Source organism: Peromyscus leucopus, chromosome 3, assembly GCF_004664715.2.
Source record: "Peromyscus leucopus breed LL Stock chromosome 3, UCI_PerLeu_2.1, whole genome shotgun sequence".
Lineage (NCBI taxonomy): Eukaryota > Metazoa > Chordata > Mammalia > Rodentia > Cricetidae > Peromyscus > Peromyscus leucopus.
In genome coordinates, this window is record NC_051065.1 from 101,994,256 (window position 1) to 102,009,140 (window position 14,885).

The 14,885-nt window shown below is 51.2% G+C and overlaps 1 protein-coding gene across 3 annotated transcripts in view; it reads right to left on the reverse strand.

Annotated features, from left to right (window-relative positions):
• Efcc1 (EF-hand and coiled-coil domain containing 1) overlaps window positions 1–13,978 on the reverse strand; it is a 37,734-nt gene extending 23,756 nt beyond the window's left edge. Inside the window, exons 1-2 of one of the 3 annotated variants that reach the window (XM_028853634.2) lie at window positions 12,374–13,973; window positions 11,067–11,329 (exon numbers count right to left, since the gene is read on the reverse strand). In XM_028853634.2, coding sequence (XP_028709467.2) covers window positions 11,067–11,329; window positions 12,374–13,024 — 914 coding nt within the window. In that variant the 5' untranslated portion in view covers window positions 13,025–13,973. Of the gene's footprint in view, window positions 1–11,066; window positions 11,330–12,373 lie in introns of all 3 variants that reach the window. The other 2 variants (XM_037203874.1, XM_037203875.1) reach the window with 2 other exon arrangements.
• Window positions 13,979–14,885: the final 907 nt, after the last annotated feature.

Here is a 14,885-nt window from a genome sequence, read left to right on the forward strand (position 1 = left end):
TCAGTGTCACTGAGCTTTACCATGTGTTGCCCTGCGTCACCTTTGCTACAGTGTGAGGTTCTGGCCAGATGCTGACATCATACTCTGGGGCTTCCCAAGCAAAATAAACCTCTGTTCTCTACAAACTACACAGCCTTGGGTATTTTGTTATGACAACAGAAAACAAACTAAGAAAGCTCCAGATTTTGGGAGGATTTATTTGACTGATGATGAAACCAGTAGGAGGAACTGATGAAAAGCCCAATTGGGTTTCCAAGTCAAATGTAATTGAAGACAACACCCCTTGGCATGTAGAGAAAACTGGAATGACCCCTGTTCACACCCTTCAAAGCAGGGGACTCAAGATCTCCGTGTGAAGGAAAAGCAAGCAGAACAACACACAGCGAATGAGTTTGTGACCCAGGGGTGGACAGCTCATTTCAAAAGCAAAAATTGCAAGGCCAAAGAACTTGATCGCATCACATCACACTGTGGACTACCCTGGGTTTCTTGGTTAAGGGGCATGTATATTCTTCCCACCCATGACCCAGCATATCCTCTTGAGTGTCATCATACAAGGCATCCCAGGGCATATAGGATGATGCTCACTTAATGTCTTCTAAGGGGAGGGGGTGGCTCCCTCTGGGATGGGTGGAGGACTGTGTGCTGAGGACCAGGCAACATGATCTGAAACCCAGCACTGAGCAGTTGAAGAAGTTGAAGGAGGAGGAGGAAGCATAAGACTATACAGTATTATCCATGCAAGTGGAAAACACATACTTTATAGAAGCACACACAATGGAAAGGCAGAACCCTTCATTTGAGGAGGATTCCTCATCATGATGCATAGATGCCTGCAATTGCTGAGGCTCTGAGCTCACTGTGCATTTTCCTTCACTACAGACTTGTGAGAAGGTATAGTATAAACCAGGTACAATAAGAGGTCAAGAGCAATGATTTCACCACACTGGAATAGTTACTACATCAGTTAAATAAGTCCTGTCTTAGTTTTCTATGCTGTGATAAGAGCATGACCAAAAGCAAGCTGGGGATGAAAGGACTTATTTTGTCTTACAAGTCTCAGGTCACACTCTATCACTGAGGGAAATCAGGGCAGGAACTGAAGCAGAGGCCATGGAGGAATACTGCTCTGGCTTATTCTCCCTGGCTTGCTCAATCTGCTTTCTTCTACAACCCAGGACTACCTGCCCAGGGGTGGCACCACCCATAGAAAGCTGGACCCTCCCATATCAATCATTAGTCAAGAAAATGCCATACAGATATCTGGTGGGTGCATTTTCTCAAACTGAGAGTTCCTCTTCCCGGATGAGTCTCGCTTGTGTTAAGTTGACATAAAACTACCCAACATCAACCAATGAAGGTGGCTGTGGAGTGACTAGTGGGTGGGTGGCCCATGCAGCATGGATATGCAAAGGGATGACAGCAAGATGGCATGGGATTTTATCACACTTCCCAGAACAGTGTGCAATGTAAAGTTCATGCACTACTTATTCCTGGCCTTTTCCATTTTCAGATTGTGACTGGCCACTGGTGACTGAATTCATGGACAATGAAACTGAGGGTTTAGGGGGTGACTAGTGACCACTGACATCACAGGAGGAAGGCAGGGGAAGAGAGGCAGAAAACTGCTTCCCACCCCATCCAAGTTTCCTACTCAGGACACACAAGGTGCCCAAATGTCAGATCTGATGGCATCAAGGCAGCACATTAGTCATGAGGGTATTCTCATGTACGTACTCATGTATGTGTGCATCCCAGGACCTGCATACGCTGGGCAAGTACTCTGCCAGATACTGGCATTTAATTCAGGAATGGACAAACTCCTCCTGAATATATTTCAGGCTTTTAACCATACACGGTCTTTGAAGCACAAAAGCAGCCATAGAGATGCTTGGACAACAAGCATGGCCGTATTCTAAGAAAACCTTAGACAATCTTCTCAAACACTTAGAATTTCATGAAATTTTCATGAAACATCCCTTTCAAGATTTCTTTAAATCATTACAAATGAAAGATAATTCTTAGTAGATTGTCTCAAGCTAGTATGGGGCAGGGTTCTGTCTTAATGAGTTAAGTGATGATTTCTGCCAAGCTTGTCAGAGCAGAATGTGTTCAATCATCCAACAACCTTGTCCTTACCTTTTTCCCGGGCTAAAATCTGCCCAGTGCCACCTGAGGCCCTAGGATAAACTATCCAGTCACTGGAACCCTGTGGTCACCCCACAGGCAGGATAGTTAATGAATTAAGGAAGATAGGGAAGCTTGTTTCTGAAAACATTTCTTAGTTGTCAGAACCATTTGCCCCTGGACTTTATATCTGAGAGCACAAATGTTATTATTTAGGCCACTGTGAGTTGGATTTGTGTGACTTGCAGTTGGAAGTGTTAGCATTACTAAACCACTTACAGCACTACTGGGGGTGTGTGTGAAATGAGGTTGTGTAGACAAGAACTCTGGCACATTGCCTTATGCACAGCAGGTCCTCAGAAATGCTGGCTCCTGTCCTGTGTCCATGTCGCCTTTACCCACCTCAGCCTCATAGAACCAGACCCCAGCTGGAGAGGGTAGGCCACCATTAGCAATCTGACATTTACATATACCACATCTGTAGCAAGCTCCAGCAAGGTTTTCTCTCCAGGAGGTGGTCTTGGGAGTATGGGGACCTGCCAGTCAAGGCTGAGGCCTACTGATATGGAAGGGTGAAGGCAGCCTGGAGTTCACAGGTACAGGTGGCCACATCCATAGGCAGAGCCCCCTGTCATCCAGAAGCCTCAGCCTTGCTTCTGTGGTCTTCTGGGCTCAGCATCATGCCTTCTGTCTGAAAGCCAGTAAAGATTGTCCTGAAACATCTTCAGCTGGCTCCACAGTAACCACAGCAATCTCTACCTGGAATCAAGGGACACATTGCTGTGCTGTACCAAAGCCAAGGCGAGGCATGGAGACCATCTCACTTGTGGTTTGGGCCATTTCTGGTACAGATGGACAGTGACACAGGTGTGTTTCTTAGCCTCTAGTCTTTTGAGCCACTCTGTACCTTGGCGATTTCATAAAGCCATAAGGCTGACAGGCTCCTCAGATGGCAGGCATCTCCATGCCAGACTGCCTTCCCTGGAGGTCCTGGGGGTTCTACACAGTGGCTTCCTTTGCTGTGAGGTATTTCCTGAGCTGAGGAGCCTCCCGGAAGTAGAGACCAGCGTATGAAAACAAGAGAACAACAGCAGGAAGAAGAGCCAGAGCCGCTGCCAGGGAGAAGTGGAAAGTAAGCCACGAAGAAGGCAGCATGGGGAGTGGCCCTGGCGTCTGCTGGGCACCTCTGCTGGGCAGATGCCCAGTCTCTGGCTCTGTGGGGGTCTGTGGCCCCGCAGCTGGTCAGCCCACTGCTGATACTGTCCTCTGATCTTCTTCAACATATTGTGGGGCAGCCCTGTCCAAGCAAGAGGATGGGAAGGACAGACTGTGGAGACAGCAGGGAACTGCTTTAGTGGGGTGAGGTATCTGGCAGAGACCTGTGATGGCCACGGGAGACCGACCTAAGGGCGGTGGAGGGATGTGGTGGACTCAAGGGATGAGTGGGTTGGTGGACACGATGCAGTGGGCCGTGGCAGAGCTAAGGCCAGAGGTCGCATCACTTGGAGCTATGAATGCCATGACAAATAGGCTGCAGAGGCTGTGGTTAGGGAAGCTGTCCAGCTCTCTTGTGTGCACAGAAGGCCACTTTGGCCCTGAGTGTGTCATCAGTGACTGGAAGGGAGCTGGGCACAGGGTAGAAGCCGGGACAGCCACCTAGAGACAGTGCTGGGCTAGGATAGGCAGAAGCAAACAGGCAGAACCAAGAGAGCCACAAGGCAGCATCCAGGGCTTTCTGCCCACTCCCCTCGCCACCTTGTATGGCCTGTCCTCATGCATATCAGTCAGGTCCCTCTGCACATCAAGTCAGCCCTGTGTCCCACCGCGGGTCTCCCTGGTCCAGACTGAAAGACCTGGGTGACATGCAACCTGGAGGTCAGCATTACCTCAGAGAGGAGCCGCTTGCAGCCACACTAAATCGTGGCTGCTGGAGACAAGGCCTGTACACAGGCAAATAGGTAAGATGAAGTTTTAGGGCAGTCTGTCATCCAGTTTGTTGACCACCCTGGCAGAAATGCCCAGAAGCGGCTGTTCGCGTTGTTCTCGTTATCTCATTTTACAGGTAAGGAAAGGGAGGCTCTTGGAGGCAAGAGAGACTTGCTGAGGGTCACACTCCACAGCTCAGCCCTGCCTCTCCTCACACAGAATGTACACCAAAATGGAGGAACAGAAGTTTCCCTCACTTAATGGAGGAGGAACTTGGGCTCAAGAGGGGAAAACCCCTCTGGGTCCTGCACAGCACATAGAAAAAGGTTTGAATTTGGGGTACTCAGGCCTCTGAGCCTGGGCCGCTCCCCAGCTTGCCTCTGCGTTGGGCTTGTTCCATTGTCCCTGAAAGAAGGGCCTGTTCCTACCAGCAGCCACCCACATGGCCCCAAAGGACAATAGGACAGATGGCCCGGCCCCGCTTTGTCCTTTTCTCTGTCCTTCTGACTGGTTGGCTGTGGCCTCCAGGTCAGGCAGGGCTGCTGCAGTGGGCGAGGAGAAAGGAGGTAACCCTTGAATGGCCTCATCTTTGTGCGCCTTTCACGGTGGTCTGCAGACTGAGCTATTGTCTGTCTCCCTCCCTTCCTGGCTTTTTCATCCTCCGGACGACAAAGGCGCAGAGGCCACGCCAGCCCCGGGCCCCACTCAGTGGTAGGAGGAGAAGGGGGTTCTGTAGCCTTTGCTGGCTCGGAGTTCCTAGCCAGGTGTTCTGAAGGCTGGCTGCAGGGCAGGGGAGGTCTCAGGAGACGGTAAGGCTACCAATGCACCAGAGATTTTCCCACCCAGGGCCAGAATAACCCTTCCCGGAGGCAGCGCTAGCCTTCAGGCCTCCAGGCCACTCTGGACAGCCTGTGCTCAAGATTCTGAGGCTTCTGAGGCTAGCACTCATCTACCTGTCCCTGTCACCGCTCAGCTGTGTGTGCCATCTGGCTGTGTGTCAGGCCTGGGTTGGGCCTGACCCGGAACACCAAGCCTGCTGTTTCCTCGGAGGGAACAGTTAGGGGAAAGGGACGCTGGGAATGGTGATGTATTTGTGGACCCTGCCTAGCAAGCACTGAGGTGTCTGAGCAACACAGGTCATTGGGGGACAGAGTCCTCCCAACTATCCTCAGTGCATTTGTAGACAGGAAACCTGGCATGGGGACAAGCCTGGATTATGTCCGACCAGGTCCTTCCTGGGCTTCACTATCCAGAGCCTTGAGAAGTCCCAAGTAGGCAGCTCCTATGATGAGAATGGGGATTTGTGCTGTGAGACAGTGGTGTTTTGAAAGAAAATGGCCCCCAAAGGGAGTGGTACTATTAGGAGGTGTGGCCTTGTTGGAGTAGGTGTGGCCTTGTTGGAGTAGGTGTGGCCTTGTTGGAGGAAGTGTGTCACTGTGGGGGGTGGGCTTTGCTCAAGCGACTCCCAGTGTTAGAGACTACTTTCTGTTAACTTCTGATCTGTAGCCAGCACCATGTCTGCCTGCATGCTGCCATGCTCCCTGCCATGATGATAATGGACTGAACCTCTGAAACAGAGTAATGAACAAAAAGAGAGAAAAAACGGGAATGAGGTGGGTAGGTGTAGTTGTGTCTAAGTTGGGGGAGGCGTCAGTGAAGCATTTGATCAGGCAGGGTTGAATGATATTTTATGAATGGGCGGCGTACAAATGTTCCTTCTGTAACTGTTTCTTACTGCAATCAATCTCTCTCTTCCTCACCATATCGCTACAGTTTTGGAGGCAAAACTCTTTGCTGGGCCCAGGTGGCCTATTTCGTGGGACTGGAGAAAGAAGCTAAGATTTCGGTTCACATGAGGCAGGGTGGGAGAGGGGCCAGCTTGGGGACTGGAGCTATAAGGCTATGATGCGGCGGGCAATCCCCTTGGGAGGACTGCTGGTCTCAGCAGGTGGGAACTGGGCCAAGTGTGTCCCTGGGCACTTCTATACCCCAAGGAGAGCTAAGACCCTTTTATACTTGGGGACTTTTGTCTGACTTGGGATCTTACAAGTCTGAAGGCACCAGTGGCAGCTTTGTGCCCCTTTGCACATGACACTTATATTTCAATACGTGTGACCAGGACCTGCTTCTTGGGGCTAGGAGACCATCCGAGTGGGGTGAGTGTTCATATTCCATTTCTGTGTCCTTGAGGGATTTGGCGCATGTGGGGGTGTGAATGAAAATGGCCCTCATAGGCTCACAGGGAGCGGCACAGTTAGGAGGTGTGGCCTTGTGGGAGCAAGTGTGTCTCTAGAGGTGAACTTTGGGGTTTCAGAAGCTCAAGCCGGGCCCAGTGTCACTTTCTCTTCCTACTGCCTGCCAATCCAGATGTAGAACTCTTAGCTACCTCTCCAGTCCCGTGTCTGCCTGTGTGCTGTCATGATGATAATGGATGAAACCTCTGAACTGTAAGCAAGGCCCAATTGAATGGTTTTCTTTATAAGAGTTACTATGGTCATGGTGTCTCTCTTCATAGCAATAAAACCCTAAATAAGACAATACAGGTCTTGGTCCATGGAGCATGCTAATAAAGTATGGTTTACTTAATAAATGAATGTCTCCATTTGTGTAAAGTATTTGTTATATTTTTTTTTAGGTTGGTGGGCAAGGTGGTGGTCTGAAACATTTTGGAAAGTTCCCTTTCATTCACAAACAAACAGATATCACAGATAAAACTTAACATGAAAAAGAACACAGGAAAGTCAGAAGTAAGAAGAGGCCTCTAGTTCAACTGAGAGGCAGGCAACGGTGCTAATAAAATGCCCTCAAGGGTGGGATACAAAAGAGAGCTTGAGTCAGCAAGAGGCTCCTGCAGAAGTCAGAGCTCAAATGACATGAGATGATAACATTTCTACTCTCAGGCCTAGGAGTTTTATCCAGAGGTATGAGACTTAATCTCTCCCAAGAATAAAATGGGAAACTCAATTCTAAGAAACAAATTTTAAAGTGATTAGGATTCCATCTTGGTTCTCCAGGCTGTGCTGAAGATGGGGGGAGAGAACTCCCAAACCCTGCTTCTCTCTGGGACTCTCAAGGGCTGCACCTTTGCCATAGACTTACAGGAAAAAAATTGCACAGCATGCCAGGAATGCATCATCACCACAGAGACCTCAGAAGTAAAACACTTGTGGAAACTTGGACACTACAGCAATCCAAAGACTAAGTGTGGTCATCTCAGAGTCTACAGAAGTATGACTCCTGGACCTCCATGAACACCAAAATCCAGGGCTGCTCAACCTTTGGCACTGTATTTTCACAGAACCTTCACACATCACATACTTTAAATCATCTCGCCAGAGCTTTTAACCCTTAGCATGATGTTAATGCTGCGTGCACGGCTCTAACACTCTGTCGTACAGAAACAGTGACTCTACAGATCTATGTTCGGCAGAGACATGGCCTTTTCTGGCTGTTATTGATCCTCCACTGATTGAATATGGCATATAGAAGCCTTGTTTAACAGAAGACTGACTATGTCTAAACATTAGAGAGGACTGGATGGAACTTATAACACAGGGCAGAGCAGGATGGAAAAAGGAAGCTTGGTTTGAAAACGTTCACTAAACGGAAGTAGTGGAGATAGGAAATTGGGCTGCCACTGAAGAGAAGTGGCAGAGTTTCAATTACAGCTGGGAACAATCTGGGCTCTGGTTCAACTGGGTTCTTGATCTGTGATTTCAATAAAGCCACCAGACCCTGAGTCGACAAGGTTCCAACTCTAGGACATCCTTAGTTAGCATCAGAGTGGAAGGTTCTTTGAAGACTAGAACAGGAAGTCAGGTCATTCCAAATGGCTTCATGCTGTCCCCACGACATATCTTCAGATCATTTGGAACATGTTAGTATGGTGTCACCTAGGAGGGCAGGGATGGCTTCTGCTTGGAGTGTGGCCCCTTCCTCCCATTTGTCTTTCCTGGCTGCAGTTTAACCCCTAGGGACATCTGAACGCCTGACAATGCAGAAGCAGAGGGGGTGGATAGAATTCCTATTGTGGTTTGGATAAGACGTGTTTCCCAGGCTCACATGTTGGGGTCTGAGTTGCTAGATGATGGGCCTTGGGGAGAGGATGGGATCTTGAGGGCTCTGACATCATCACTACACTCAACCTCTTGATGGATTCATAACACGGTGGCATTAAGGGATGTGATGGGGTCTGACTCGAGGAGATAGGGCACTGGAGCACGTCCCTGCGAGCTGGAGCTGACCCTGGCTCTTTTAAACTCCTTCCTTTCTGCTTCTTGGAGATCATAAGGTGAGAGGCTTTGGCTATGTTTTATTGTCACCCAGAATCGGTGGACCCAAGGACTATGACAGAAATATCTGAACCCCTGATCCTGGATAAACCTTTCCACACAGAGCCTGACTACCACACCTTCCCAGTTTGTAAAACATCCTGTGGATGTTTGGTGAAGGATGAGAGCATGGAGAAACCCGAGAGGACCGTGCATCTTACCAGAGCCAACCCAGTTGAGTAGCACTGGGCTGTGACGGTGGAATTTCAATCCTGTCGGTTACTTTCTGGGTCTGGCTAGCACACATTTCTCTGACCTGGCTTTCTCGTCTGTGATACAATAAGAATGATCTTCAGGTTGGATTTGAGCACCCATGCACTGACGTGGGAAAGGTGCCTGGTGATGCTTAGTGTCTGTGGCTATTCTGCCTCTTTCTCTTCCCTTTCTTCAGAGACTGAAAACCTTGGCATAGGCCAGTCCACAGCCTGCTAGCTTTGGCTACCAGATGAGCAGAGAAGGTCTGCCTCCTGAACCACTCATTCACCTAGTCATTGTGTGACCTTCACCCTCTGGTTCTTGTTTTTTTTCCTTCCAGGCTCTAGATTGTCTGGCCTTTCCTATTCTCTCCAGCTTTATTCCTCTAGACACTAGGTGACTATTTCCTCTTCCTTAAGAATGGAACTCTGATGGGATTTGGGGCACACCAGTGGGGCACACACAGACACCACTGTGGATGGCAGCAGAAAATGACACAGTTCTGGCCAGTGAGATCCAGGTTCACATTCCAAAGGAGAACACAAAGGAGCACAGGCTCCCTGGGAGAGCATCTCCTTCTTCCAGTGTTGCCTGCTCTTGTGCTTGAATGGTAAACACTGGACCTGTAGGCGCGGTAGCCATCTTGGGATCCATGAAGCAGCAGCAACAGCGAACATGTAGAGTAGAAAGGAGAGCGTTGGCTGTGAGGCAGGCAGCCCTTCCTTTTTTTTCTGGCTGCATAACCTCATATTTAACCTCTTCCCCCCCTCCCCCCGGAGCTGAGGACCGAACCCAGGGCTTTGTGCTTGCTAGGCAAGCGCTCTACCACTGAGCGAAATCCCCAACCCCATATGTTTAACTTCGTACAGCCTCCCTTTCCTTCCCACAGTCTGTGAAATGAGGCCACCTTGTACAGTAGTTCTGAGGACCAAGCACTGCCATGGGTAGGAATCTCCCTTCTCCACTGTCAAGCTCCCTCCCAACGTTGCAGCTGTCTGAATGTGTAAATGAGCAATTGTGACTTTAAGGCAGAATGAAGGAGACCATTTGTTTCTCCTCATAAACACGGACCGTATGTCAACCAGCTCTGATCTGTAGCCCATCAGCTACGCAAACAGGAAGCAACTATCCAAACATTTGGAGCTGCAAGGGGCTGGCCAGGGTCAGCCTCTCCCAGCTGTGAGAGCCTCAGAAGTCAAGGATGAGGTCTCTCCTCTGAGGGCATAAGTTCAAAGCCACCCCTGGGGCTGTCCTCGCCTGACCTGGCTCAGATCACCCTCTCTTGAGGGGAGAACTGTCCTCACTGGCTCTTCTGGGCTGTCTCCTTTTCCTTGTCCCTCCTCTCTGCCCTGTCACAGCTGAAACCGGGTAGCTTTTATTCTATTTTGGTTTGTTTTTGTTTGTTTGTTTTCTTTCTGAAATGCAATCTGCTTGGGCCATCCTGGCTTGAAACGTTTCCATGGTTTCATGTTCTCTAAGGAGAAGATAAAGGTTATGCTGCCTTCCAGGCTCCAGATGCCTGGCTTTTCTTGGCTTCTCCAGCTGGATTTCTCCAGTTATGCTGACTTCTGATTAGTTTCTGGAATACGCTATGGTGGCCCGAGGGCTTTGCCCATATTGTTCCCATTTTCTCAGCTTTTAGCTCCCACTTCTAGGGCGGAGGACAGGCTAAGCCTGCAGCAGGAACCCACTCTAGCTCTAGCATCTGTCCCACCTGCTGCCTCACATCTGTTCCTGTGGAGGTCTCATGCTCCCTGACTGCCGCTCAGGACAGGGATTTCCATCTGTCCTGCTCACAGTCACATCCATCACCAGGTAAACAATGACCCCAGAAAAGGTCTCAGCAGCTGTGCAGGTCAGGGAGGCAGACCTGCTTTGCCATGTGAGAAAAACGAGCACCCAGCACAGTCAGGCAGTCTCACAGCTGTTCTACTCTGCAAAGACTCCAGTCTGCTCCACCCGAGAGCAACAGACTGGAGGAAAGCTGGTAACTTGCCAAAATTAAACATCTGTCAGCAGCCTTCCCAGAACCAGTGCCTCGGTCCGGAGTCTAGCTTCCTGCCCTGGTCCAGCTAGCACAAAAGGTCACTCTAAACCTGTTTCCTCATCTGAAGAACTGGGTCATAACTGGGCTGTCCGAAGGATTAACTGAAGAAAGCCCATGAAATGCTTTGCTCAGGGCCCATACACAGTGTGCAGTCAATGATAATCAGAATCAAATTGAAGAGCTAAGAATCAGTATCACTGATTGCAATCCATGAGTAACGAGTAAAAGGATTTCATCGGTGAACAGGAGGGTGAACGGATGGACAGATAGAGGAATGGATCAATGGGTGGTAATGGAGTCCACAATGACTTAAGAAATGGAAGAACCTACCACGAATGCCTGAAGACAGATGAACACTAGAGTGCACAGCGGGGTGGCACATCTAGGTTTAGAGAACAGGACCCTCCCATCTGTTCCGCGCCAGTTGCTGCTCCGCTCACCTGTAACGTCTAAGCTCCGCCTCCAGTCGCTGCACCTGGCGCTGCAAGCGGGGAACGCGCCCCGCCAGCACCTCCAACTCCCGCACTCGGTGCAGGCTGCTCCGCACCGCCTGCCGGGCCTCCTCCGTGCGCAGCCGCACCTCCACCTGTCCGCGCTGCAGCCGCCGGGCGCGAGCCTCTGCCTCCGCCAGCGCTCCCTGTGCTCGCTGCAGCTTGTGCGCTGCCGCTTCCGGGATGTCCGACTGGCTCTTCCAGAGGCCTACCTGCCCGCGGGAAGCAAGAGTGAGTGACCCCTGCAGGAGCCTACCGTGACCTCCCCTTAAACCACAAAGCTTGCTCACTGAGCAGGGGGCAGGAGCAAGTAATGCTCATGTGCGCAACTTACCCTTCCCCCCACGCCACCCCCCAAAAAAGGCTGAAACAGGAAATCCACAGTCCATTTTTTTTTTTGTATGGTGACAGTAATTCTCCAAAGTCGTGACTTCTTGGCCTAACTCCTTCATCCAATGTACACAGCTCCTACTTTTCTGGACTCAAGGCATAGCTTAAACACCAGACTGGTGTTTCCGCTCTTCCTGAGATCTGTGCACTAGGCGCGTCCTTGGAAATGGGGGTGGTCTATCTTGTTTACAGCAGTTTTCCAGAGCATAGAGGAAGCTGGCGCAATGTGCTCAGTAGACACTTGAGCGTGAAAGATGGACAGACCCTTTTAGCCAGTCTCAGGCACCCCACACATGACTCTGCCTCGTCTAACGCTTCCATGCCACACAGACGAACCATGGAGGCCACCCTGCCAGGGGGCAGGAGGCACCAATGTAAGGCCAGTTTTCTTAGGTTCTCTTCCCATAAGGCCTTTTTCTCCCTTGGCCGGCCTCAACACCAAGCTGTGCACAAGGCTCAAGGTTGGTTGAATGACCCCCAAGGCCAGGCTAAGTCTGTCGTTCGCTCAATGGCTCTACCTCAGTAATTCAGAGTGGGCCTGGCCCTCAATGTTTCTCATTTATGCTCCAGGCCTGGCGCTGAGGGATTCCACAGGTTTCGCTGACATGGGGAAGGGAGGTCCTCTTCTCGGTTTTCCCCAAACCTCCCAGAAGAAGAATGCCTGCTGACCCGTCATTACATGACGGCCTAGACAGGCTCCTTCTTGGGTTAGAAGGGACAGGAGCGTGAAGCTGGAGTTTTAAGGAACGATAAATTTGGGTGGAAGTTGAAATGAAGCGGATAGAGTGGGGAACGGAGAGGGCCAGCTGAGGAGGGGGTGGGTCAAGGTGGGGTGCCCCTGTCTCCACCCGCGGCGTCCCGCGCACCTGCAGGGCCAGGCACCGCGCGTCGCTGCTCTGCAGCGCGGCACGGAGGTCCTCCACCAGCTCGCGGAGGCTGCTGTTTTCCTCCTCTAGATGGGCCACACGCTCTCCATCGGCGCCGCCCCGCGGGCTCGGTGAGCCAGGCCGGCGGCGGCGGCGACGCGGGCGGCGGAGGCGGATCTGCGTCTCGATGTGCTCGCTGAGAGCTCCTCGGGGCAGCCGGGGCCCCGCTCGGGTACTGAAGTAGCCGCAGAGGCGTGCGTGGAACTGGCGGAAAGTGAGTTCAGGAGGCTCGGCGCGCAGAGCCAGGCGCGCCTCTTCCCTGACGTCCGCGTCCCTGCCAGCGACTGTTTCGGCAGCGGGGTTCTTAGCGGCCACCTCCGAGGGGTTTGCGTCCTCGGTGGTCGCCTCCCCGTCGGCGTTCAGACCCAGTACGGCGCAGAGCGCGCGGAAGTCGGCGCGCGGCAGGCGACCCGCACCCCGGCAGTCCAGATGATGGAAGACTTCCTGCAGATACTGGTCCAGACCGGTAGCCAACACCACGATCTCGTTCTCCACGCCGCGGTCTAGCCCGTAGTGATGAGCCAAGGCGCTTAGCAGCCACTGCGTGCGCCGCGCCGGTCGCCGGTACGGGTCGCCCGCCGCGCCCTCCATGCCCAGACCCAGGCGACTCCTCTCGGCCCAGCGGCGCCTTCAGACAGCCGCCCGAGACCGCGGAGGGAGGAGCTGGGCGGCCACCGCCAGGCAGGAGAGACGCGGGACCCTGTCCAGGCAGCTGCGTGGGCCGTGCAGGGCATCTGCGTGTGTCCCGGTGGGGGGCGCTGGAGCAGCGTGCTCTCACTCTGGGGCTGTAATGGCCTTGACCAGCGCTCCCCATTCGCACCCCCATCACCCTAAGCAGTCCCTGGGTCAGTTCTTTTGCCTTCCCCAGACCTTTTGGCTCTTGCCGCCTGAGGCAGGAGGGCTGGTTAGCCATTTGTGCTCTCTGGCACTTCCCAGTCCTTGCCCATCAACCTTCCTGGCATCCTCTGTCTGCCCCTGGGAGGGCTCCAGACTGCTTCCTAAACTTCCCCTCCCCCATCTAACTAGGACAGAGGAGGAAACAGACTTGGAAGTAGTTAGGGTTTTGATGAGAGGAAAGTTGTTGTCTACAGCCGCCACCTTCGGGCTCCAGGAGGTGACTCGGCGCTAGACCTGAGTTCCTTCTTGCCTGCTGGGATGAGGCAAACAGGGTTGTTTGGCCACTGTTTTCTCTGGTGCCCAAGAACTTGATTCTGGAAGATGGAGGACAGATCCGCTTCCTCTGGAGTTCTAACAGGCTTTCCCTTTCTCTTTCTCAGAGAGCTGTGCTGTGGGCTCCACTTGTTACCTGAACCGTTATCCAGCCATATTGGAGCAAAAGTCAAACTCAGCGGCCCTTGGCTATTAGATAGGCAGATCTTGTCTGGTGTACATCTCTGATTTTAGATGTCAAACCCCAGTTAGGAAGCATTACCATTTTGTTTCCTTCACTATAGCACCCCAGACTAGTACTTTGTCCTTTGTCCTACTCATTCTTAAACACTGTCCAACCACCTCAGACTGGAAAGGAATCAGACATCCCAAGCATTCTGGAGAATATATATATATATAATTTAGCAGAATAATTGACATCAATTCCACTTCTTAGCTCCTACCTTAGAGAACCACATGTGCATCATGTTCATTCACCACATCACTGCATATAATGATCAGACGCTGATATGGTCAGCAGGGGCCCAGCCAGGACAGATCACCACACAAGAATGGATGAGAAAATACGCTGCAGCAGTTTTTCGAATGTTAGTACATATGTGACAATAACAACACTGCACACAGTATGGCTAGATGTTTTCCATGAAGATGCACGTAAGGAGCTGCATAGGAGATTAATGCAGCTACAGCCAGATCTAGTCGCTATTTCTGGTGACAGCGAACCTTTTCCTTTCAGGGCACTGGCTCTTTTGCTTAAACGGGAGATTGCATTTTAAGATATACACATCAACAGTTTTTAGTATGTTTCAGTTGTCTAACTACAACTGCAACTAATACTTCAACATTTCCACACCCCTCGTCCCCCCATCCTCACCTAAGTACAGCCCAGTACTACTCACTCTCTGGCTCTCATTCTTCTGCCACTGGCAACTATTTCTAAACCCATAATTCTTGTATTCTAGACATTCATATATCTGGAATCATACAGAAGGTGGCCTTCTGGGGCTGGAGAGATGGCTCACTGGTTAAGAGCACTGACTGTTCTTCCAGAGGACCTGGGTTCAATTCTCAGCACCCATAAAAGGTGGCTCACAACCAGTGCCCTCTTCTGGCCACCATGAGGACCACATGCATATGGCACACAGATGCATACAAACAAAACACCCATACACATAAGATTAAAAGGGGGGGATTAAGGTGGTCTTTTTGTGAACTGGGTTTTTTTTAATCATACATGCTAACATGTTTATTTGTGTTGTAATATGTACTAGCACTCTAGTTC